The 23878-nt window shown below is 42.5% G+C and overlaps 1 protein-coding gene across 9 annotated transcripts in view; it reads right to left on the bottom strand.

The window, feature by feature from the left end:
* Window positions 1–23878, bottom strand: part of arpp21 (cAMP-regulated phosphoprotein, 21) — a 414287-nt gene that overhangs the window by 129109 nt on the left and 261300 nt on the right. For all 9 annotated transcript variants that reach the window (XM_063066324.1, XM_063066333.1, XM_063066342.1 and 6 more), the window contains one exon: window positions 4227–4286. In XM_063066324.1, the coding sequence (XP_062922394.1) occupies window positions 4227–4286 (60 nt within the window). The remainder of the gene's footprint in view (window positions 1–4226; window positions 4287–23878) is intronic.

Here is a 23878-nt window from a genome sequence, read left to right as displayed (position 1 = left end):
GCTCCATCCTTCCATCCTTCTGGTTTATTATCCACCTCTGCCTTCTCCCTGTAACCTTTGACATCCTGACTATGAACCTATCAACTTCTGTTAGAAATAGAGCCAATGACCTGGCCTCCATAGCTGTCCGTGGCAATGAATTCCACAGATTCATTATCCTGAGGCATAAAGAAATTCCTCCTCATCCCCGTTCTAAGTGGATATCTCTCTATTCTGAAGCTCTGCCCTCTAGACTCTCCCACTAGTGGAAATATCCTCTCCACATCCACTCTGTTCAGGCCTCTCAATATTCAATAGGTTTCAATGAGATTCACTCATTCTTTTAAAGAAAGAGAAGATAGGAGAGACAAAAGTCACATTAAATAATGATCAAGACCAATGAATGACCAGGAGGCCATTCCCTCTGGGAAACTTTGGCACATTCTTCATTGATCCCTGTGTCCCTTCCCATCAGTTCCAATGATTGACTTGTAGTTCTCCCATTTGAGTCTAAAATATTAGGTGTTTTGATGCAGTTTCTTCTGCAATAAAGAAGACAGAAATCTACTGGGTCTACTGATTTCTACCACATTTGGTGTTCTCAGTGAGGTCTCCTCGACAGCAAGCAGGCACTCACAACCATTTTGTGGAACACCTACTCTTTGCCCAAAATGGCAGCCCTGACATCCTAATCCATGCCCTTTCGTTCAATAGGATATCTCAGTGATGAGGAGGGATGGATTTGCTTTCCTCAAAAGATCTGCATAATATTATGAAGGGCATAAAAAGAGTTGAAATGGTGAAATTTACCACATGGTGGAGGTGTCTGCAACCAGAGCACATGGTTTTGAAGTAGGGGATACGATTTCTGGATGAATTCTTTTGTCCGGAGAATGGTTGGGGTTGGGAAGGCAGAAGCTCTCACAACATTTCAACATGGAATATTACAGCACACAACAGCACAGTACAGTACATGCCCTTTGGTCTTTTTAAAATCTTTCTCCCCTTTCCTTAACCTTTTGGTATTAGACTCTCCTACCTTGAGATAGAGGCTGCAACCATGCACTTTAACTGTGCCCCTCATGATTTTATATTGCTCTACAAGGTCACTCCACGGTCTCCTATATTCCAGGGAAAACAACCCCAGCCTATCCTATTTCTCCTTACAGCTCATACCATTCAATCTCAGTGACATAATACATAGAACATTACAGCACAGTATGTGCCTTTCGACCTACAATGTTGTGCCGGCTTTTTAACCTATTGTGTGCAGTTTTAGTCACCTGCCGACAGGAAAGATGTCAATAAGATTGAAAGAGTGCAGAGAAAATTTACAAGGGTGCTGCCGGGGGGAAACTTCTTCACTGAGAGGGTGGTGCGATGGTGGAATGAGCTGCCAGCAGAAGTGATGGATGTGGGTTCAATTCCACCATTTAAGAAAATGTGGATGGGAACATTGAGGGGACGGCTATGGAAAGCTGTAGTCAACGTACAGGCTGATGGGCTAGACAGATCAGTAGTTCAGTAAGAACCAAATGGGCAGAAGGGCCTGGTTCTGTGCTCTAGTGTTCTATGACTCTTTGACTCTACGATCAATGTAACCCTTTCCTCCTACAAATCCCTCCAGTTTTCTATCATACCTGTGGCTAACTGGAAGTTTCTTAAATGCCCCTAATGTATCTGCCTCTACCGCCTTCATTGGCAGGGTGTTCCACACACCCACCACTCTGTGTAAAGAACTTATCTCTGGCACCTCAATCCCACCCCCCCCCCACAATACTTTCCACCAATCACCTTAAAATTATGCCCCTTGAATGAACTATTTCCATCCTGGGAAAAATCTCTGGTTGTCCATTCTATTTACGGCTCTTATCATCTTATCTACCTCTAACAAGTCACCTCTCTTTGTCCTTTGCTATAAGGAGAAAAGCCCTAGCTCACTCACCCTATCCTCAGAAAGCATCATGACAATGAAGTATCTTGAATCACCAACACATAAACAAGTACTGATCAAATGCCAGAAAATAAAACCACAAGATATAGGAGCAGAAAAAGGTCATTTGGCCCATCGAATCTGCTCTACTATTTCATCATGGCTAATCCAATTTTCCCCTCAGTCCCAATCTCTTGCCTTCTCCCCGTATCCCTTTATGCCTTAAGCAATCAAGAATTTTGCAAACCCTGCCTTAAATATACATAAAGGCTTGGCCTCCACAGCTGCCTGTGGTAAAGAATTCCACAGATTCACCACTCTCTGACTAAAGAAATTCCTCCTCATCTCATTCTAAGAGGATACCTCTATTCTGAGACTGTGTCCCCTGGTCTTAGACTCTCCCACCATAAGAAACATCCTCTCCACTTCCATCCTATCAAGTCCTTTCACCATTTGATAGGTTTCAATGAGGTCACCCATCATTCTTCTGAATTCCAGTGACTATAGACCCAGAGCTATCAAACGCTCTTCATATGACAAGCCATTCAATTCTGGAATCATTTTCCTGAACCTCCTCTGAACCCTCTCCAGTTTCAGTATGTCCTTTCTAAGATAAGATAAACTCACAATACTCCAAGTGAGGCCTCACCAGTGCTTTATAAAGTTTCAACTTTACATCCTTGCTTTTATATTCTAGTCCTCTTGAAATGAATGCTAACATTGCATTTGCCTTCCTCAACACAGACTCAACCTGCACATTAACCTTCAGGAAATCCTGCACAAGGATTCCCAAATCCCTTTGCCTCTCAGTTTTTTGTCTTTTCTCTCCATTTAGAAAATAGTCAACCCCTTTATTTTTTGACCGAAGTGCATGACCATACAGTTCACGACACTGTGTTCTATTTGCCATTTCTGTAGCCTCTCTACTTCCTCAGAATTACCAGCCCCCCCACCAATCTGCATATCATCTGCAAAATTTGCAACAAAGCCATCAATTCCATCATCAAAATCATCGATATATAACGTAAAAAGAATTGGTCCCAACACAGACCCCTGTGGAACACCACTATTCACTGGCAGCCAACCAGAAAAGGCTCCCTTTATTCTCACTGTTTGCCTTCTGCCAATCAGCCTCTGCTTTATCCATGCTAGAATCTTTTCTATAATACCACGGGCTTGTAGCTTGTTAAGCAACCTCACATGTGGCACCTTGTCAAGGGCCTTCTGAAAATCCAAGTACACAACATCAACCCATTCCCCTTTGTCTATCCTACTTGTTATTTCTTCGAGTAATTCCAACAGATTTGCCAGGCAAGATTTTCCCTTGAGGAAACCATGCTGACTATGGCCTATTTTTATCATGTGCCTCCAAGTACCCTGAGACCTCATCCTTAATAATAAACTCCAACATCTTCCCAATCACTGAAGTCAGATTAACTGGTCTATAGTTTCCTGTCTTCTGCCTTTCTCCCTTCTTGAAGAGTGGAGTGATACTTGCAATTTTCCAGTCTTCCGGAACCATTCCAGAATCTAATGATTCTTGAAAGATCATTATTAATACCTCCATGAGGTCTTCAGCCATCTTTTTTAAAACTCTGGGGTGTACACCATCTGGTCCAGGTGACTTATCTACCTTTAGACGTTTCAGCTTCCCAAAAAACCTTCTCTGTAGTTATGGTAACTTCACACATTTCTTGCCCCCCTGATACCTGGAACTTCCACCATACTGTTAGTGTCCTCCACAGTGAAGACTGATGCAAAATACTTATTGAGATCATCCATCATTTCATTGTCCCCATTACTACCCATTAATGGTGTTAGTTGGCACAGAGAAGACACGCTGAAGGGCCTATTCCTGAGCTTAATGACTCTACTGCTTTCATCATTATCATTATGTGCCGTGTCATATGATGTGGCTGACCATGGTCTTCCATCTGTCCATGACCATGATTGTCCTAGGCCAATTTTTCTACAGAAGTGGTTTGCTGTTGCCTTCTTCTGGTCAGTGTCTTTACAAGTTATCAGTACTCTTCAGAGATTGTCTGTCTGGTGTCAGTGGTCGCATAACCAGGACTTGTGATATGCACCAGCTGCTCGCACAACCATCCACCACCCGTTCCCATAGCTTCACGTGACCCTGATTTGGGGTGTGGGGAGGCTAAGCAGGTGCTACACCTTGCCAAAGGGTGACCTGCAGGCTAGTGGAGGAAAGGAGAGCCTTACACCTCCTTTGGTAGAGACATATCTCCACCCCTCCACCCATCTGCAACTTTATAACAAGTTTAAAACAATAGATATTAATATAATCTCTTACTTGTTATCACTGATAAAATCTATTAGTTCCTGTTCCATTTTTAAAAGCATCACTCTGTCCCTGTAAAATGATAAAAATTGAGTCAATATAAATATACATACTGTCAATAAACTTTAAATTAGTGCTTTCCCTCAGATGTTCTGGGTATTCCTCATTATCCCCCTTGTTACCTTTCATTCCCAAAGTTACGGAGTAACGGAGCATGCAAGTGTGTGCCAGTAAGGCTTGTGAAGATGATTGCTCCTAATCTGACTCCTCTCAGGTTCCCCAGGTCACGCACGGGGAAATTGTTAGCATACCACTTTCAGTGCCAGCGATTAAAGGCCAATTCACTCTCTATAAGGAGTGTCTATTGTACTGGGCAAAAGTCAGGCACACGCAAAAAAGTTCAGTAAAGTGAAGATGCTTTCAAAAATTATGAACTGCAAATTTCATAGGTATCAAGTAATTTACTAGAAAGAGCAGCAAACAGTAAAAAATTAAATCAAATCAATATTTGGTGTGACTTTAAACTGCTTGGACAACACTCTTGAAGCTCCTGTCTGCCATGAAATTTCTCCTTGGGAGAGACCTCGCTGATGGAGGATGACTGCCTTGTGTCTTGTTGCTGTGCTCACTCTTGCCATGATGCAGGAATTGATGATTTGAAGGTTAAACTGTCACCTCCTTACCTTTTCACTTGGTTGCCCTTCGCCCAGTTTGATTCCTTCTACACCCATTTCTGTTCCAATTAATCAGTTTAGTTCATTCAACTCATTCTGTCATTGATCATTAGCACGTGTTTGTTATCTTTGTTTAATCATGCACTAGGCTATATACCCACAAAGTAATCAAGTTTTTTATTTGTAAAATGGTCTATTACTTAATATGTTACTTTCTTTAATGTAATATAAAAATTTCTCTGTAACATAAAAATCTGTGGAAAGTTAATGACTGGAAATCTAAAATTTGCTCTTTTCAACTGCCACACTATTGCAGAACACAAAAAATAAACATCTCAAACAAAATTAATACAAAAAATCTAGGGTACCGAAGTCTTTTACACAGTATTGTATGTTCTCCCAATGACGACGTGGGTTTCTCTGAGTGCTCCGGTTTCCTCCCACATTCCGAAAATGACAGATTAGGGTTAGCAAATTGTGGGAATGCTATTTTAGCACCGGAAGCATGGCAACACTTGCAGGCTGCCCCCAAGCACGATTCTCAGACTGTGTTGGTTGTTAGTGCAAACAACACATTTCACTGTATGTTTCAATGTGATAAATAAAGTTAATCTCTTAAATTAAGAGTAAGCAATCACCCCTTCACATCAGTGATAGAGGAACTAGTACTAAATTACCCAGTTCTCTTTACTAAATATGCCTCAATGTGAATTATAATACATGCAAAGATTGTTTAAGACTCTACCACTTTGCTTAAGTAAATCCGATGACAATAACATCAAAATTAATGTTCAGATATTATAATCTAGAAGAATGATATCAAATTAAAAGAAAAGTGTGTGCAGAAGTTGAGCTTTCACTAAAGATACACTGTTTTCCTTCAAGGCTGTGTGCATCATCATTATCATTATGTGTTGTGCCATATAACATGGGCCATCGTGTTCTTGCCAATTTTTTCTACAAAAGTGGTTTGCCATTGCTTTCTTCTAGGTAGTGTCTTTACAAGATGGGTGACCCCAGCCATTATCAATACTCTTCAGAGCTTGTTCGCATGGCTGCAGTGATCGTATAACCAGGACTTGGGATATGCACCAGCTGCTCATATGACCGTCCACCACCTGTTCTTGTGGCTTTATGTGACCCTGGTTGGGGGTGTGGGGATGCTAAGCAGGTGCTACACCTTGCCCAAGGGTGACCTGCAGGCCAGCAGGTGGAAGGAACACCTTACATCTCTTTGGTAGAGATGTATCTACACCCCGCCACCTAATAGCTGGGCTAAGGTTTCAATAAAGTACTTGAAAGGACTTGTTAATCTTATATTTTTGCCAATTTCTCTCAGATGCACATACTCAGCTTTCAGCTCTGTCCATGAAAAGATAATCTCTATGTTGGCGCACAAATATTGCTCTATAGCAGGGGTTCCAAACCCTTTTATGCCATGGACCCCTACCATTAACTGAAGGGTCTGTGGAGCCAAGGTTGGGAACCACTGCTTCATATGGTCAGAACATTCTTCCTTAAAAACAAGAGATACTTCAGATGTTTGGAAATTCAGAGTAAGCACACACAAAATACTGGAGGAATTCAGCAGGTCTGGCAGCATCACCAATCCTTTCTCAACAACCTCATCACACGTCTTCCTTAATAAAGTAAAACATTCCAAGGACCTTCATGTCAGTGATTGGACATAATCTGACCAATCCATGTCAAGCACTATATAGAAAGATGACCAAAAGCTGAGCAAATAATGTAACAACTACAGGCTGGTATGGGAACGTTGAGTAACCTGTATATCTTAGACCTCTGACAGGAGATAGTGAAAATGGAAATGAAAACAAACACAAGCTTTCGTGAACATGAAGGCTTTGACATCCCAAAGGACTGGAGATGAAAGGACAAGAAGGGATTCAAAAAAAGGATGAGACTTTTTAAAATTGGTACCTCCTGTATCTAATAAAGTGGCCACTGATCTGTGGTTTTCTGCTGCTGTAGCCCATCCATTTCAAGGTTCGATGTGTTGTGTATTCAGAGATGCTCTTCTGCACACTATTGTTATAATGTGTGGTTTTTTGAGTTACTGTTGCCTTCCTGTCAGCTTAAAGCAGTCTGGCTATTCTCCTCTGACCTCTCTTGTTAACAAGGGTTTTTGTTCTTCACACCACTTTCTGTAAACTCTAGCCTCCCGTAAACTCTAGACTGTTGTACATGACAACATCCAGAGATCAGCAGTTTCTGAGATTCTCAACCATCCCATCTGGAACCAACAATCATTCCATGGTCAAAGTCACTCGGGTCACATTTACTCCCCATTCTGATGCCTGGTCTGAACAACTGAACCTCTTGACCATGTCGGCATGCTTTTATGCATTGAGTTGCTGCCACATGATTGGCTGATCAGATATTTGCATTAATGAGCAGGTGTACAGGTGTACCTAACAAAGTGGCCACTGAGTGTACTTTTATCAGAATGCAAGTCAGTCAGTGAGCAATAAAGTTTATTGGAGAACATGATTTGACCTGTGTTTTGATATGGGCATCGTTGCTTAGAGTGAACTCCGGGTTATGAAGTGTGGGGGACAGGTTAAAGATCATTGAAATTTATTTATTTATTGAGATGCTCTAGAGGACCACAGACATATTGTCGAGTTTGGAGGCCCTATGTGCCTCAATGACCCAGAGAGCTATGCTGGTTGGAGTCAAAGCTTTATGCCAAACAAGTCAAAAGGTAGAGGCCAGATTAAGAGTGGTCCACCAATCCTCCAGGTTTGGGGGTTCAGCTCAGGGCTAACAACCCTAACTGGTCAAACAAAACTGCTACAGAAGCAACAATGAAGAATCCTTCTACATCTGAGTGTGATGGTATTCCTGAGTCTCCACCCGGGACTTGCATGACTGACAGTAATGAAAACCAAGAGGAAACTACTGGCACGATGAAGGAAACCCTGAACTCAGCTAGAGATGGAGGACCTTCATTGCTGCCCTAAACAGAAGCAGCAAAATGGGCAGTTAAAAATATTATTAAGATAGAGCGTGGAATAGGACATTCTGGCTCTTCGAGCTGCTCTGCCCAGCAACCCCCAATTTAACCCCAGCCTAATCCCAGGACAATTTACAATGACCAATTAACCTACTCACCGGTACGTCTTTGGACTCTGGGAGGAAATCAGAGTGCCTGACAAAAACCCATGCATTTCACAGGGAGGTCGTACATGCTCCTTACAGCTGACTCCAGAATTGAACTCTGAACTCCCTGAGTTGTAATAGTGTCACGCTAATGGCTATGCTACCGTGTTAGTTTAAAAGGCAACAAAAATCCAGATGACTGGGTACTCCAGGCAGCAGATGAACCGAGTCAGAACAAAACTCAAAATCAATAATCTTATTTTTAAATGATTTGACTGACTTTAGACAGCTGCCAGAGAAAGGAGTAACTAAAATCACTGGCTAATGAACTCCTTGGTTAATAGTTTTTGTCTTCCCGTTGATATACTGGGGTGGCATAGTGGTTAGCACAACACTTCATAGTATCGATAACACGGGTTAAATTCCCACCACTGTATTAAAGAGCTTGTACGTGTATGTTCTCCCTGTGACGGCGTGGGTTTCATCTGGGTGCTCCGGTTTCCTCCCACAGACCAAAGTAATGGGTTAATTGGTCATTTTAAATTGTCCTGTGATTAGGATTAAATCGGGGGCGCAGCTCAAAGGGTCGGAAGGACCTATTCCAGGCTGTATCTCAATAAATACAAATATAAATAAGTATAGGAGAAGGAGGCTTCTGTCCAAATTGGAAACTAGGTGGAGATCAGGAGAGTGGTGGTCAGGTTGAACTGAATGGCTTGTGTTTTTTTCACGTGGGAAATGATGTGATTTGAGATGAAGTTGAGGGGCAGTATGCAGATGAAAAGTAGGAGAGGGGCAAAGAACTGGAGGCAAAATGATTTGGTAAGAACACCAATCTAGACGAAAAAAAAACCTGAAAATGTGTGTAAGTATTCAGCAGGCCAGGCAACATCTGTAGAGAGAGAAACAACAATTAATATTACAGGCCAATGAACAGGCCAAGATTAAAAGTGTACATCTGAAAAATTAACACTTTCTCCCTCCATAGAGACTACCTGATCTATTGAGATCTCCAGCATTTTCTGTTCTTATTCTATTCTGTGATAGCAATTGTTTTAAGGTTGTCATAGTAGGGAGTGGGAAGGGGTTGTGAGGATAAGCTCCCACTACCTATTAAAGACTCCCATAGGCGTGCGCCTCAAAAGGTTTCTGACATCCAAGTCCAACTCCTGGCCTTCACATGTGGCTAAGCCTGGCGGAACCATTTCTACTGACAGGCGAAGGGACAAAGGTGGGTTACTGACACCTTAAAACCAGTTGCTTCAGGCAGATGGGGCTCATGAACCATGGTTGGCAGCTCAACTAGGTGAAGGAACACTCCAATCTCAAATCTCCAGTGCCCTGTGGCTCGACCCACTCATGGAAAGGCTTCCGGGGTAAATCATGAGGAAAAATCCAGAGCTGGGTCCCTAAGGCAGTCCTACATTGAGTTCAATGCTGACTGGAAACTCCCGTGATGTTGCTGGTGCCAAATTGTACCAGTGTCTGCTGTTCCTTTGGGTTCATCGGATGTATGGAGAGGGAGAGCTTGCTACTTTGGCAACAGCTTGCTCTCCATATTGTACTGCCCCGGCTGCATATCTACAAAGCTAGGACACATCCATGGTCCACCCTGATCGATTGAAGCCTCAGTAACTGTTTTATCCCGGTGTCTGAGGTAAATCCTGACTGGAGTGAATGAAATATGGAATTGGGAAGTGGGGGGGGGGTCGGGAGATGGGCTCAGGATGATAATCTGCTTGAGAACTTTGGTGAGGAAAGGAAAGTTGGCTATTTGATGTATTTTACAAAGGCAGGCAAGGCTGTTTCCCTTGAGGAGAGAAACGATGATGGCAGATTTGAAGGAGAAGGAAGCAGCTAAAAAAAAGAAAATTAGTAACATTATAAATTAGCAGCACCTGCCATTAAAGCAGGGTCCTCAACCTTTTTTATGCCATGGGCCCGTCACATTAATTTATGGGTCCATGGACCCTGGGTTAAAATGCCGGTGAGATCTCTCTTGGAGTATTGTGAATAGTTTTGGGCCCCTTATTTAGAAAACGATGTGCTGACATTGGAGAGGGTCCAGAGGAGGTTTACGAGAATGATTCTGGAAATGAAAGGCTTATTGTATGAGGAGCAATTGATAGTTCTGGGTCTGGGAGTTCTCTTTGAAACCTATTGACTGTTGAAAGGCTCAATAGAGTTGATCTGGCAAGGATGTTTCCTATGGTGGGGGAGTCTAAGACCAGAGGGCACAGCCTCAGAACAGAGGGACATTCATTTAGAATGGAGATAAGGAGGAATTTCTTTACCAGACAGTGGGAACTCTGTGGAATTCGTTGTCACAAGTGGCTGTTGAGGCCTGGTCACTGGGTGTATGCAAGACAAAGGTTGATAGGTTCTTGGCTATTCAGAGCGTGTAAGGTTACAGGGGGAAGGCAGGAGGCTGAGGTTCAGAGGGAAATGGATCAGCCATGATGAAATCTTGGAGAAAGCTTGAGGGGCTGAATGGCTAATTCTGCTCCTATCCCTTATGCTCTTAAGGTCTAATATGCCATGCTTGTCTTCATAGGTTAGGCCACAAAATATAAGAGATCAGATGCTTGGTTGCAACTTTATAAAACATTGGTTAGACAACACTTAGAACATAGAACATAGAACAAAACAGCCCACAATATTGTGCTGAACCATGTAAATTAGTATTCAAATTGCTAACTAAACTAATATCTTCTGTGTACACAATGTCCATATCCTTTCATTTTCCTCACATTCATGTGCTAATCTAAACGGAAAAAAGGACATGCCATGATGGAACGGCGGAGCAGACTCGATGGATAATGGCCTAATTTTGCTCTTATGTCTTATGGTCTAAACGTCTTTTAAAAGTCTCAATTGTATTTGACTACACCACCACCACACCAGGCAGCACACTCCAGGTATCTGTCGCTCTCTGTGTAAAAAACTTGCCCTTCACACCTCTGAAATTACCCCTCTCACCTCTCTCTCTCTGGTATTAGACATTTCAACCCTGGGAAAGAGGTGCTCCCTGTCCACTCTATCTATGCCTCTCATAATCTTATAAACCTCTTTCCGATCTCCCCCCAGCTTCCGCTGCTCCAGAGAAAACAACCCAAGATGTTTTAGGGGGTTCAAGTTGTCACCCAATAAAGAAGATAAGAATCCAAATCACTTTATTGCCAATATGTGAAACGTACCAGAACTGATAATGGTTTGGTGCCAAGCATAAAACACAGGACAATACCATAACAGACAACAGAATGGTAACCAACAATTTACAAGGCAATAGTGGAAACAGCCATGAGCATTCAACAGCTAACAGACCGGTCACATGTGCAAACGTCCATAATCATACTTAAATAAATGTGAACATGTGAACAGACTCAATAATTATCATCAGAACAAGGACAGCAGGAAAGACCATTGAACAGATGTAGTGCAGGGATGGTTGGGGTATTACACCTGAGTGAGTGAAGGTGCTGGATAGAATGCAGAGGAGATTAACCAGAGTGTGGCCTCACAGATACTCACCTGGCTTAGGATCTTATCGTAATCTTATTACATCTCATTGTAACTGTCATATTAGTTGTGCTTTTAGTGCAGTTTATTTTAGTTTACTACTTTAAGGGAGAAATCCAATGATGACTGCAGTACCAGGCCTCCTCTATATCATATGATTTATTAACCATATGGATTGCTGTTAAAGTGTGGGCACGTGGCCAAGTGGTTAAGGCATTGGACTAGCGACCTGAAGGTTGTGAGTTTGAGCCCCAGCCGAGGCAACATGTGTTGTGTCCTTGAGCAAGGTACTTAATCACACATTGCTCTGCGACGACACTGGTGCCAAGCTGTATGGGTCCTAATGCCCTTCCCTTGGACAACATTGGTGTCGTGGAGAGGGGAGACTTGCAGCATGGGCAACTGCTGGTCTTCCATACAACCTTGCCCAGGCCTGCGCCCTGGAGAGTGAAGACTTTCCAGGCACAGATCCATGGTCTCGCAAGACTAACGGGTGCTGTTTAACATTTCTATTGCATTTTTACTTAACGTAAGTTCAACATGACATTAAAAACTTTGACAAACTTCTATTGATGTGTGGTGGAGAGTGTATTGACTGGCTGCATCACAGCCTGGTATGGAAACACTAATGCCCTTAGATGGAAAATCCTACAAAAGTTGTGGATATGGGTAAATCCTTCCTCTCTACAGAACACATCTATATGGGGTGTTTTTGCAGGAAAGCAGCTTCCATCATCAGGGACCGTACCGCCCAGAACGTGCTCTCTTCTTGCTGCTGCCATCAGGAAGAAGGTACAGGAGCCTCGTGACTCACACCACCAGGTTCAGGAACAGGTACTACACCTCAACCATCAGGCTCTTGAACCAAGGGGGATAATTTCACTCAAGTTCACTCGCCCAATCACTGAGATGTTCCAGCAACCAATGGGCTCACTTTCAAGGACCCTTCATCTCATGTTCTCGATATTTATTGCTCATTTATTTATTATTGTGATTTCTTTCTTGTTTTATTTGCACAGTTTGTTGTCTTTTGCACACTGATTGAACACCCAAGTTAGTACAGTCTTTCATTGATTCTATTATGGTTATTATTCTATTATGGATTTATTGAGTATGCCCACAATAAAATGAATATCAGGGTTGTATATGGCGACATACATGTATTTGAATAATAAATTTACTTTTGAACTTTTTGAATCTTGAATTAAGTACTAGCCAACAAAAAGACAAGTGGAAGGGACTGAAGAAAGAGGTGTGAACCTAATGTATCAAAGGCACATTGATAGAGAAAAGCTAGGTAGATGTCCAATGAATAGAAGCCACCGACATAATTGCAGAGGGAAGGTACAGACATGGGCAATATCAGATATGAGATTTGTCATTGGCGCCTAACACATTTAGTGAAAAGAATTATGACATGGCACACTCTGAGGGACAATTGTGGCAGTGTGATGATTAACAGCAGGGCTCTTAACACCTCAGCAAGAGTTATTAGATGCCAAATAGAATGCTGTAAAGGTGTCACATGGATAATTACAAATTCATTGTTTTAACAGTCAAAACTGAATGATACCTCCCTAGGAATAGACATTTATAATTATTACCATCTAATGATTCCCCTTCATTCCCATGTCTGTTCCTCAGGAGTGTGGTTCTCATGACTACCATAAGGGAAAAACAACCCACTGCCTTGCAATGCCAAAAAGTAATGCCAGGCCTAACGAATGGGATAACATACACAGCCATCCCCACCTTCAATGTCCTCTTCAAAAGACAATGCCTCAAGAAGATGGCATCTATCATTAAAGACGCTCACCGTGTGAGATTTTAAATGAATATTTTGTATCTGTATTTACTCAGGAGACGGGCACAGAGTCTGTAGAAGTGAGGCAAAGCAGTATTGACTTCGAGGACTCAATACCAATTATAGAGGAGGAGGTGTTTACTGTCCTGAGGCAAGTTAAGGTAAATCCCCAGGGTCTGACAAGGGTATTCCCTCAGACCCTGTGAAAGGCAAGTGCAGAAATTTCAGGGGACTTAAACCATCCCTAGCGACAGGTGAGGTACCGGCGGATTGGAGGATAGTTAATGTTGTTCCACTGATTAAGAAAGGCTCTAAAAGTAAACCAGGAAATTATAGGCCAGTGGGCCTGACATCAGTAGTGGGAAAGTTATTGGAAGGTATTCTAAGGGACTGGATATATGAATATTTAGATAGACATGGACTGGCTAGGGATAGTCAGCATGCTGTCATGCATGCTATGTCACGTCATTTTCCAGTAGTACAATATCAACTCTCACCTCCCTTTTACTCTTTATGTAACTGAAAAAACTTTTGGTATCCTGATTTATATTATTGGCTAGTTTGCCCTCATTTTTCATCTTTTCCTTTCTTATTGCTTTTTTAATTGCCTTTTGTAAGATTTTAAAAGCTTCCCAATCATCCATCTTCCCACTCTACTCCCTTTTACTACCCTTTCCTTGTTTTTTATGCAGAACTTAGTTTCCCTTGTCAGCCATGGTTGCCTACCCCTGCCATATGTGAACTTCTTCCTCTGTGGGACATATCTATCCTGCACCCTGTGAACTATTCCCAGAAACTTCAACCACCTCTGCTCTGCCGTCATCCCTGCCAGTATCCCCTTCCAATCCACCTGGGAAAACTCCTCTCTCATGCCTCTGCAATTCCCTTTATTCCATTGCGATACAGATACATGCGAGTTGTGCTTCTCTCTCTCAAATTGCAGTATGAACTCAACCATATTATGATCACTGCCTCCTAAGGGTTCCTTTACATTAGGGTCCCTAATAAGATCTGGATTATTACACAGCACCCAATCCAAGATAGCCTTTCCCTGAGTAGGCTCAGTAAATGACCCCAACATTCTCACAGGTGAAGTGTTACCTCACCTAGAAGGACTGCTTGGGGTCCTGAATGGTAGGTGTAGGGGCAGGTGTGGCACTTGCTCTGCTTGCAAGGGTAAGTACCAGGAGGGAGATCAGTGGGGAGGAACGAAGGGAGAAGGAAGTCGCATAGGGTGTGATCCTTGCAGAAAGTGATGGGGTGGGGGGGAGGAAAGATGTACTTGGTGGTGGGATCCCATTGAAGATGGCAGAAGTTGTGGAGAATTATGTGCTGGATGCAAAGGTTAGTGGGGTGATAGGTGTGGACAAGAGTGACAAGGGGTGGCGGGAGGATGGGGTGAACGCAAACGTGTAAATTGGAAGAGATGCGAGTGAGGACAGTGTTGATGGTGGAGGAAGGAAAACCCCTTTCTTTGAAGAAGGAGGACATCTCATTAGCTCTGGAATGAAAAACCTCATCCTGAGAGCAGATACGGCAGAGATGGAGGAACTGAGAGAAGGGCTTGACATTTTTACAAGTGACAGGGTGGGAAGAGGTATAGTCCAGGTAGCTGCGAGAATTAGTGGGTTTATGAAAGATATCAATAGAAACCATAGAAAAACTACAGCACAGAAACAGGCCTTTTGGCCCTTCTTGGCTGTGCTGAACCATTTTCTGCCTAGTCCCACTGACCTGCACATGGACCATATCCCTCCATACACCTCCCATCCATGTATCTGTCCAATTTATTCTTAAATGTTAAAAAAAAACCCACATTTACCACCTGGTCTGGCAGCTCATTCCACACTCCCACCACTCTCTGTGTGGAGAAGCCCCCCCAATGTTCCCTTTAAACTTTTCCCCCCTCACCCTTAACCCATGTCCTCTGGTTTTTTTCTCCCCTTGCCTCAGTGGAAAAAATCTGCTTGCATTCACTCTATCTATACCCATCATAATTTTACATAACTCTATCAAATCTCCCCTCATTCTTCTACGCTTCAGGGAATAAAGTCCTAACCTATTCAACCTTTCTCTGTAACTGAGTTTCTCAAGTCCCGGCAACATCCTTGTAAACCTTCTCTGCACTCTTTCAACCTTATTTATATTCTTCCTATAATTTGGTGACCAAAACTGAAAACAATACTCCAGATTCGGCCTCACCAATGCCTTATACAACCTCATCATAACATTTCAGCTCTTATACTCAATACTTTGATTAATAAAGGCCAATGTACCAAAAGCTCTTTTTACGACCCTATCTACCTGTGACGCCACTTTTAGGGAATTTTGTATCTGTATTCCCAGATCCCTCTGTTCTACTGCACTCCTCAGTGCCTTACCCTGTATGTTTTACCTTGGTTTGTCCTTCCAACGTGCAATACCTCACACTTGTCTGTATTAAACTCCATCTGCCATTTTTCAGCCCATTTTTCCAGCTGGTCCAAGTCCCTCTGCAGGCTCTGAAAACCTTCCTCACTGTCTACTACACCTCCAATCTTTGTATCATCAGCAAATTTGCTGATCCAGTTTACCACATTAGATAAACTGACTCCAGAGATAGAGAAAAAAACATCGAGAAAGGGGAGGGAAGTGTTGGAAATGGACTAGGTAAATTTGACAGTAGGGGGGAACTTGGAGGCAATGTTGATGAAGTTGATGAGCTCAGCATGGATGCAGGAAGCAGCAGTAATGCAGTTGTTGACGTAGCATAGGAAATGTTGGGGAGTGAAACCGGTGTAGGCTTGGAACATAGACTGTTCCACGTGGCTGACAAAAAGGCAGGCATAGCTGGGACCCATGTGAGTGCCCATGGCTCTGGGAATACAGGTCTATAATTCCTTGATGCATCATATGTAGATAGGGTCATAAAGAAAGCTGGTGGCACATTGGCCTTCATAAATCAAAGTACTGAGTGCAGGCGATGGGATGTTATGTTGAAGTTGTATAAGATGTTGGAGAGGCCTAATTTGGAGTATTGTGTGCAGTTTTGGTCACCTACCTACAGGAAAGATGTAGATAAGTTTGAAAGAGTACAGAGAAAATTTACAAGGATATTGCTAGTCAGAAGGACCTGAGTTATATGAAAAAATTGAATAGGTTATGTCTTTACTCCTTGGTACATAAAAGATGGAGCGGTGATTTGATTTGATAGAGGTATACAAAATTATGAGGAGTATAGATGGGGTGAAGGCAAGTAGGATTGTTCCACTGAGGTTGGGTGGGACTACAACTAGAGCTCATGGGTTAAGGATGAAACTTAAAAAGTTTATGGGGAACATGAATAAAAACTTCTTCACTCAGAGGGTTGTGAGAGTGTGGAATAAGCTGCCAGTGCAAATGGTGCACATGCGTTCGATTTCAACGTTTATGAGAAGTTTGGATACGTACATGGGTGGTAGGGGTACGGAGGGCTATGATTCCAGTGCAGGAATGTTAAATTAAACTGCCAACAGTGCCAGTTGGTAGTTCAAATGGCTAGGCATGGACTAAATGGGCCAAAGGGCCTGTTTCTGTGCTGTACCTTTCTATGACTCAATCCAGGACATGTCCTCTTCTCATTACTACCATCAGGGAGGAGGTACAGGAGCCTAAAGACACATATCCATGGTTTCAGGAACAGCTTCTTCCCCTCCACCATCAGATTTCTGAATGGTTCACGAACACATGAACACTCTCTCGTTATTCCCTTTATTTTGCACTATTTATTTATTTTGTAATTTTTAGTAATTTTATGACTTTGCATTTTACTGCTTCTGCAAAATAACAGATTTCATGTCATATATGGAGGTAATTATAAATTCATTCTGATTTCGATTCTGAGAGCTAATCCTAATGGAATCAAAGTTACATGATAGAAGTACATAAAACATATATTTGCTACATGAACATACAGTATATGTTCGTATATATAAAATATACGTTCATGTTCATATATATAACCTCCAAGAGGACCACAACCTTTTTGTGACTTGCATGCCTTAATGACCCAGACAGCTATGCTGCCTGGAGTCAGTTGAAGGGTTTGGAAAGAGACATTGACTGTACTTTTTTCTACAGATGCTGCCTGGCCTGCTGAGTTCCTCCAGCATTTTGTGTGTGTTGCTTGGAGTCAGTACTTTATGTTTTGTCTCTTGGTAGGGTTACCATGCCAAACAGGTCAAAGGGTAGAGGCCAAACTAAGAGTGGTCCTCTGATCCTCCAGGTTCAGGGGTTCAGTTCAGGACTAACAACCCTGACTGGTCAAACAAAACTGTTATGGAAACACCAAAGAAGAATCCTTCTACATCTGTGTGTGATGATATTCCTGATGCTCCACCCAGGACAGCAAACTGAGAGGAATCTACTGACACGATGAAGGAAGCTGTGAACGCCACCGGAGATGGAGGACCCAAAATTTCTGCTCTAAACACCAGAGGCGTATCTGGCAAAAAAAGAAGAATGTTCATCTATATATACACTAAACAAACATGTATGTTCTGATTATAGAACATAAAACATTACAGCACAGTTCCGGTCCTTGGACCCAGAATGTTGTGCCAGCATTTTAATCTACTCTAAGATCAATCTAACGCTTCCCTCCATTTTATGGCCTGGGGGAAGAAGTTACTTCCCATCCTAACAGTCCTTGTCCTAATACTACGGTACCTCAGTATCAGAATCAGGTTTAATATCACCGAAATATGACATAAAATCTGTTATTTTATGGCAGCAGTACATTGCAATACATAGCAATAAAATTTAAATTACAATAAGAAATATATATGAGATGTTAAATTGAATAAGTAATACAAAAAGGAGAGCAAGAAAGTGAAGTCGTGTACATGGGTTCATTGTCCGTTCAGGAATCTGATGGCGGTAGGGAAAAAGTTGTTCCTAAAGCATTGAGTGTGCGTCCTCAGGCTCTGTAGCTCCTCCCTGATGGTAGCAATGAGACGGGGGCATGTGCTGGGTGATGGGGGTCCTGACTGATGGATGGCACCTTTTTGAGGCATCTCCTTTCACAGATGTCCTTGACGCTGGGAGGCTAGTGCCCATGATGGAACTGGCTGAGTTTACAACCTTCTAAATACAAGAGATTCTGCAGATGTTGGAAATCCAGAACAACACACACAAAATGCTGGAGGAATTCAGCAGGTCAGGCAGCATCTACGGAAATGAATAAACAGTCGATGTTTTAGGCCGAGACCCCTCATCAGGGCTGGAAAGGAAGGGGTAAGACATTAGATTAAAAGGTTACAACTCTGCAGTTTTTTCCAATCCTGTATAGTGGCCCCTCCACACCAGACAGTGATGTAATTAGGTTACATCTGTATGAACTTTGCTAGAGCCTTTGGTGACATATTGTACCAAATCTCTTCAAACTCCTAATGAAATATAGTTGCTGTTGTGCCTCCTTTGTAACTGCATCGATATGTTGGGGCCAGGCCCTCCTGCCTGATGGTAGGGGACAAAATGTATAATATATAATAATGTGTAATGTGTACAATGAGCTAATACTTCAGTATATCAACCACGGAATTTGCTGATTGGTGTCCAAAAGAGGTAAAAATTATTTGTAAAAAACATGGTTAAAATCTTGCTGGGTCTGTAAGTCATAAGTTTTAAAAGAAATAACAGTGAAACGTGAAATTACCAGGTTATGCTGAATCGTGCAAGAACTCTGACTGTGACTACATAGATAAAATGTTCAGGATGCTAACAGACCAGGGTAAAGTCATCATGCTTTTATTGAATGGTACTGAGTTTTATTTAATTATTTACTTAGAGATACAGAGTAGAATACGCCCTTCCAGTCCAATGAGCTGTGCTGTCCAGTAGCCCACCTATTTTAATCCTAGACTAATCACAGGATAATGCACAATGACCAATTAACCTACTAACCAGTCTGTTTTTGGACTGTGGGAGGAAACCAGAGCCTCCAGAGGAAACCCGTGCAGTCACAGGGAGCATGTACAAACCCTTGACAGACAGCTGTGGAATTGAACTCCTAACTCTGACGCCCTGAGCTGTAATAGCGTTGTCTAACTGCGATGCTACCGTGTTGCAAATGTGAGAGGTGGGATAGACATGTCAAAGGGAAATGAATCAGTTATCATGGTAACATCAACATGATTTAATAAAAGATGCATTAAAATGCCGGTGGGATACCAATAGTGTTCATATTACCAATTATAGCCCCAGTGAACAAGTTTATCAGATGGTAAAGACATGGGGTGATGGAATAAATGGGCATCATGGTGGCGTAGCGGTTAGCGTGACATTGCTGCAACTCAGCGTGTTCCAGAGTTTGGAGTTTTTCAGGTGCTGTTCTGTTAGGAGTCTCTGCATGTCCTCCCTATGGAATGTGTGGGTTTTCTCCGGGTCCTCTGCTTTCCTCCCACAGTCCAAAGATTAATTGGTCATTGTAAATTGTCCCATGGTTAGGTGAGGGTTAATCAGGTTCGTTGTGGGTTGCTGGGGTGGTGTAGCTTGAAGGGCCGGAGAGCCTATGCTGTAATAGATCACTCATAAAAATAAATAACAAGGTGATATGTGGCTTAGTAAACATGAGCAACCACAGAAATATATTGTAAATAGGATCAAGTGCAGCCATGCACATGCTTTAGAAGTCCATGTGTGATCATGTTGTTGGATTGGACTGTATAATTGTTATTTCTCTTGTGGTTTCACTCTCTTGCACTGGTTTGTATTTTTATATAATTACCTTAAATAGAATACTGTGCAAGTCTTAGAGATATACACACACACACACACACATACAGCTAGGGTGCCTAAGACTTTTGCGCAGTACTGTATTTGCCAACATGAAGTGGAGAGTGAGTTTGTAAATCTGGTGGGATGCAAACGATGTCGGGAATGGGGTGGATGGGGTGCTGTGGGGGGGCATGTGGGACAGGTGGCAGTGAGGGAGTATCGGGGCAGGGGGTGGTACGGGTGCAGACACACCGAGGCAAGGTCGTTTGATTCCAAACAATTGGTTTATTGATCATATTGATCATTACAGAATGTCTCTCTAGTGCTCCCCACTCCCTTCCCCTATTCCCAACCATGATTCCCCTCTCCCTGTTCCCTTCACACTCTCAGTCCATGAAAGAGACCCATATCAGAATCAGGTTTATCATCATGAAATTTGTTGTTTTTTTGTGGCAGCAGTAGAGTGCAATACATATATACCTACGCTACATATATATGTTCCAAAGACTTTTGGACGGTACTGTATATGTAACTATTCATTGTGTTCTCTAGCGGTTACAGTTGTCTTTGTAGTTTTGCATTAATTGAATAGGGGCTATTTTATTGATCAACTGTTACCTATGGAAATTCAATGGGATTAGCAATCTGGTATAAAAGGAGCAGATTATGTTGGCTCTCTCCCTTTTGTTCTTTCCGCTTTGCCACTAGGCTCTTTGTTTTTCACTCTTTCTCTCTTTCCTTTTCCATTCTTGTAACGCTTAATAAACAATTGGAAACAATAGGTTTTAGGCCCCATTCATTCCGAAGGTCGTTCAATCATGAAAACATCAGGATCCAACATTGTCTATACAATGCTGGGATTGCAATGTACTTCTAAAAGACTTTACAACATTAACTGCACCACTGAGGTCAGGTCAATGGATATTGTTTTTGAAGGAGACACCTAAAGGAAAACTCCAACTCCAATGATATGGAATAATATATCCTGATTTAAACACTGTGATTTGTTTTCCAACAAGTCATAAGAAGATTGAAGAAGGGGAAAATGGCTGATATTCACACCTAGTCAACCACATCTACTGATGTTTCTGGATCCATCATGAATCACCATTTTGAACGACAGACAACTAGATAGCAACTTCATGTTACACGTTGGATTCTGCTCAGGGAAAAGTAATGTTAAATTTTGCTGCCTGGCAGGTTTGGTAGGTGTGGAAATTGCAACAAGACAAGGGTTAAGATAATGGCCAGACAAGGATTGTTTATAGATAGTGTGCAGCCAATCCAGGCAAGAGAGGCATTTGAAAGGAAATCTTTGTAGAGTGGAGCTTTCCTTTGCACAGCAGGGGACTGGAGCTATTTGGCATACCAAGACAAAATAAGAAGGTATACAAAGGATTTTATGGTAATACTTAATATTGGTCTTTATTACTTATTAAGTAATTACTTACTTTACTAATTCTGAAATATTATCAGCCTTTATTGTGTGGATTCTATTGGCTATAGGGTAATACAGTAAGTTTGTTATAGCTGGAGGTGGTAGTGGGGATAAGTTCCCATTCCATTTGGGATGAAGTTGAGGGGTAGCATGCAGCTGAAAAGTAGGAGAGGGGCAAAGGACTGGAGGCAAAATGGTTTGGTGAGAAAACCATTCTAGTTTGAAAAAAAAAACTGAAAATGTCGGGAAGTATTCAGGGGGCTAGGCAATATAGGCAGAGAAACAATTCATGTTATAAGCCAATGAACTGTCATCAAAACCAAAGTTAAACATTTACATCTGAAAAAAATTAACACTTTCTCGCTACACAGAGACTGAGATCTCCAGCATTTTCTGTTCTTATTCTTGGGTGATAGCAACTAGCTGGGGTGGTGGTGGGGATAAACTCACACTACCTATTAAATGCTCCCAAAGTCATGCGTTTCAAATAGCCTCTGACAACCAAGTCCAGCTCCTGGCCTTCATGTGTGGCATAGCTACTAAGCCTAGCAGAACTATTTCTACTGACAGGAGACTTCGGGCAGATGGGGCTCACCTAGGAGACGGAAAACTTTGATCTCAAGCCTCTACTGCCTTGTGGCTATACCCACCCATGGGGAAAGCTCTGGGAGCAAATGCTGAGGAAAAATCTGGAGCTGGAGTCCCTAAGGCCATCCTACGTTGAGTTCAACGTTGAATAGAATCTCCTGCAATGTCACTGGTGCCATACTGTATTGGTCCCTGCTGCCCTTTGGATTCCTCAGCTACATAGAGAGGGGAAGCCTGCTGCCTGGGAAATAGCTTGCTCTCCGTATTGTACTGTCCTGGCTTGTGTATCATGTAGACATCCATCGTCGACCCTAACCAATGGAGGATCTAAGGTATTACTATAGCGTGATTGGTATGATTGATTAAGCAAATGAATATCCACAATGTTACCAACTGGTCTTACCTTCCAGTATGGCGGCACATGTAGATGCAGCAGCCTCTCGGAGGCCAACCATAGGCGCTTTTCTCCTTGTTAAATGTGTTTTTTTAATCGTAAAACTACACTGGACTACAATAACTACGGGTACAGCATGTCAACCACATAAGTGGGTTGCTTGTTGTTCAGAGTAGCTGGCCGGGCTGTTGTAGGAGCTGGCCAACTAATCATGAAGGGGAGGCTGGCCAGGGAGCTGCAGGAGGAGAGTCAGGCTATCAGACTGCAGGAGGTGAGCCATACCGTCGGGCCCTGGGAGGAGATTCTGGCCAGTAGGCCACGGGAGGAGCTGGACTGTATTCGGAGGAGCTGATCTGGGTGCAGGCTGTGTTGCTGCCTGCTACTCAAAGGCACCAGAGTTGGTGCATGAAGGCGACATGCAGAGAAACCGTGAGTGACTGTCTTGGACATTTCTTTTGCGAATGCAAGACCCTTTTAGACGTTGATTGCTGCAGGCCTGTTTCCCATGTTTGGTGGTGAGGCAGCAGCGTTGTCTCAGTTGTAGCGAGGACTAGGCCTCAAGCTGAGGGCTTGCCTGCTGCTGCTGCAGACCAGGTGAGAGATGCGGAAGTGCTACCATATGGTATCTGCGCTTGGCTAGATTCTGGCTTCTACCATTGGTGCTGCCTTCCATATTTGAGTGGTGGAATGACAGGCTGAATGGGTGTGTCTGTACACTGCCGAGAGACTATACCGTTGATTGCCAGACATTGTCGCTCAGGGTCTTGGACTATTTATATATATATGTGTTTTTTTTGCAAGTGAATATGCTTCTTTGCTCACTATTTTGAATTATGTTACTTGCTATTTTGAAGTTTGCTTGCTATTTTTAGTGCTTTGCACCTTTGGCCCCAGAGGAACGCTGTCTCGTTCAGCTGTATCCTTGTAAGGTTTGAACGATAGTTAAATTTGATTTGATTTCAGTGTGCAGTTAATAAGCAGTGACAGTAGATATCCCAAAAGGTTAGAGCAGAGGATTTTGGGGAAGAGATCTCAGGAATCACAGATACAAGGGCAGGTGAACAATGGGATAAAGAACGGAGGATAGGAGAATGGCGGTGATCCCATTAGGGTGGGAGAAGGTCTCTGTGATTGCTGGTGGTCAGTTGGTGATGTGAACGATGGGTTTGAGGATGATCACAAGGTGGCAAATATTTATGGTTTCACTTTATTAGGTTTGAAATTCAGAACCTACTTTGTTATTTTTGGCTGAGATACAACATTATAAATACTGTTTTTATTAATTTTCTCGATCAAGGTTCTCAGTACCTGGGGATTTTGTCAATGCGGGCTAAAAACATAAATCTTGTAAGTCTGTTTTCAGTGATTGACCTGTACGCTGAGAGTAGA

This window comes from Mobula hypostoma, chromosome 1 (assembly GCF_963921235.1).
Source record: "Mobula hypostoma chromosome 1, sMobHyp1.1, whole genome shotgun sequence".
In the NCBI taxonomy this organism is placed as follows: Eukaryota; Metazoa; Chordata; class Chondrichthyes; order Myliobatiformes; family Myliobatidae; genus Mobula; species Mobula hypostoma.
Note: the sequence above shows the minus strand (reverse complement) of the source record. Positions and strands in the feature narration are given on the sequence as shown.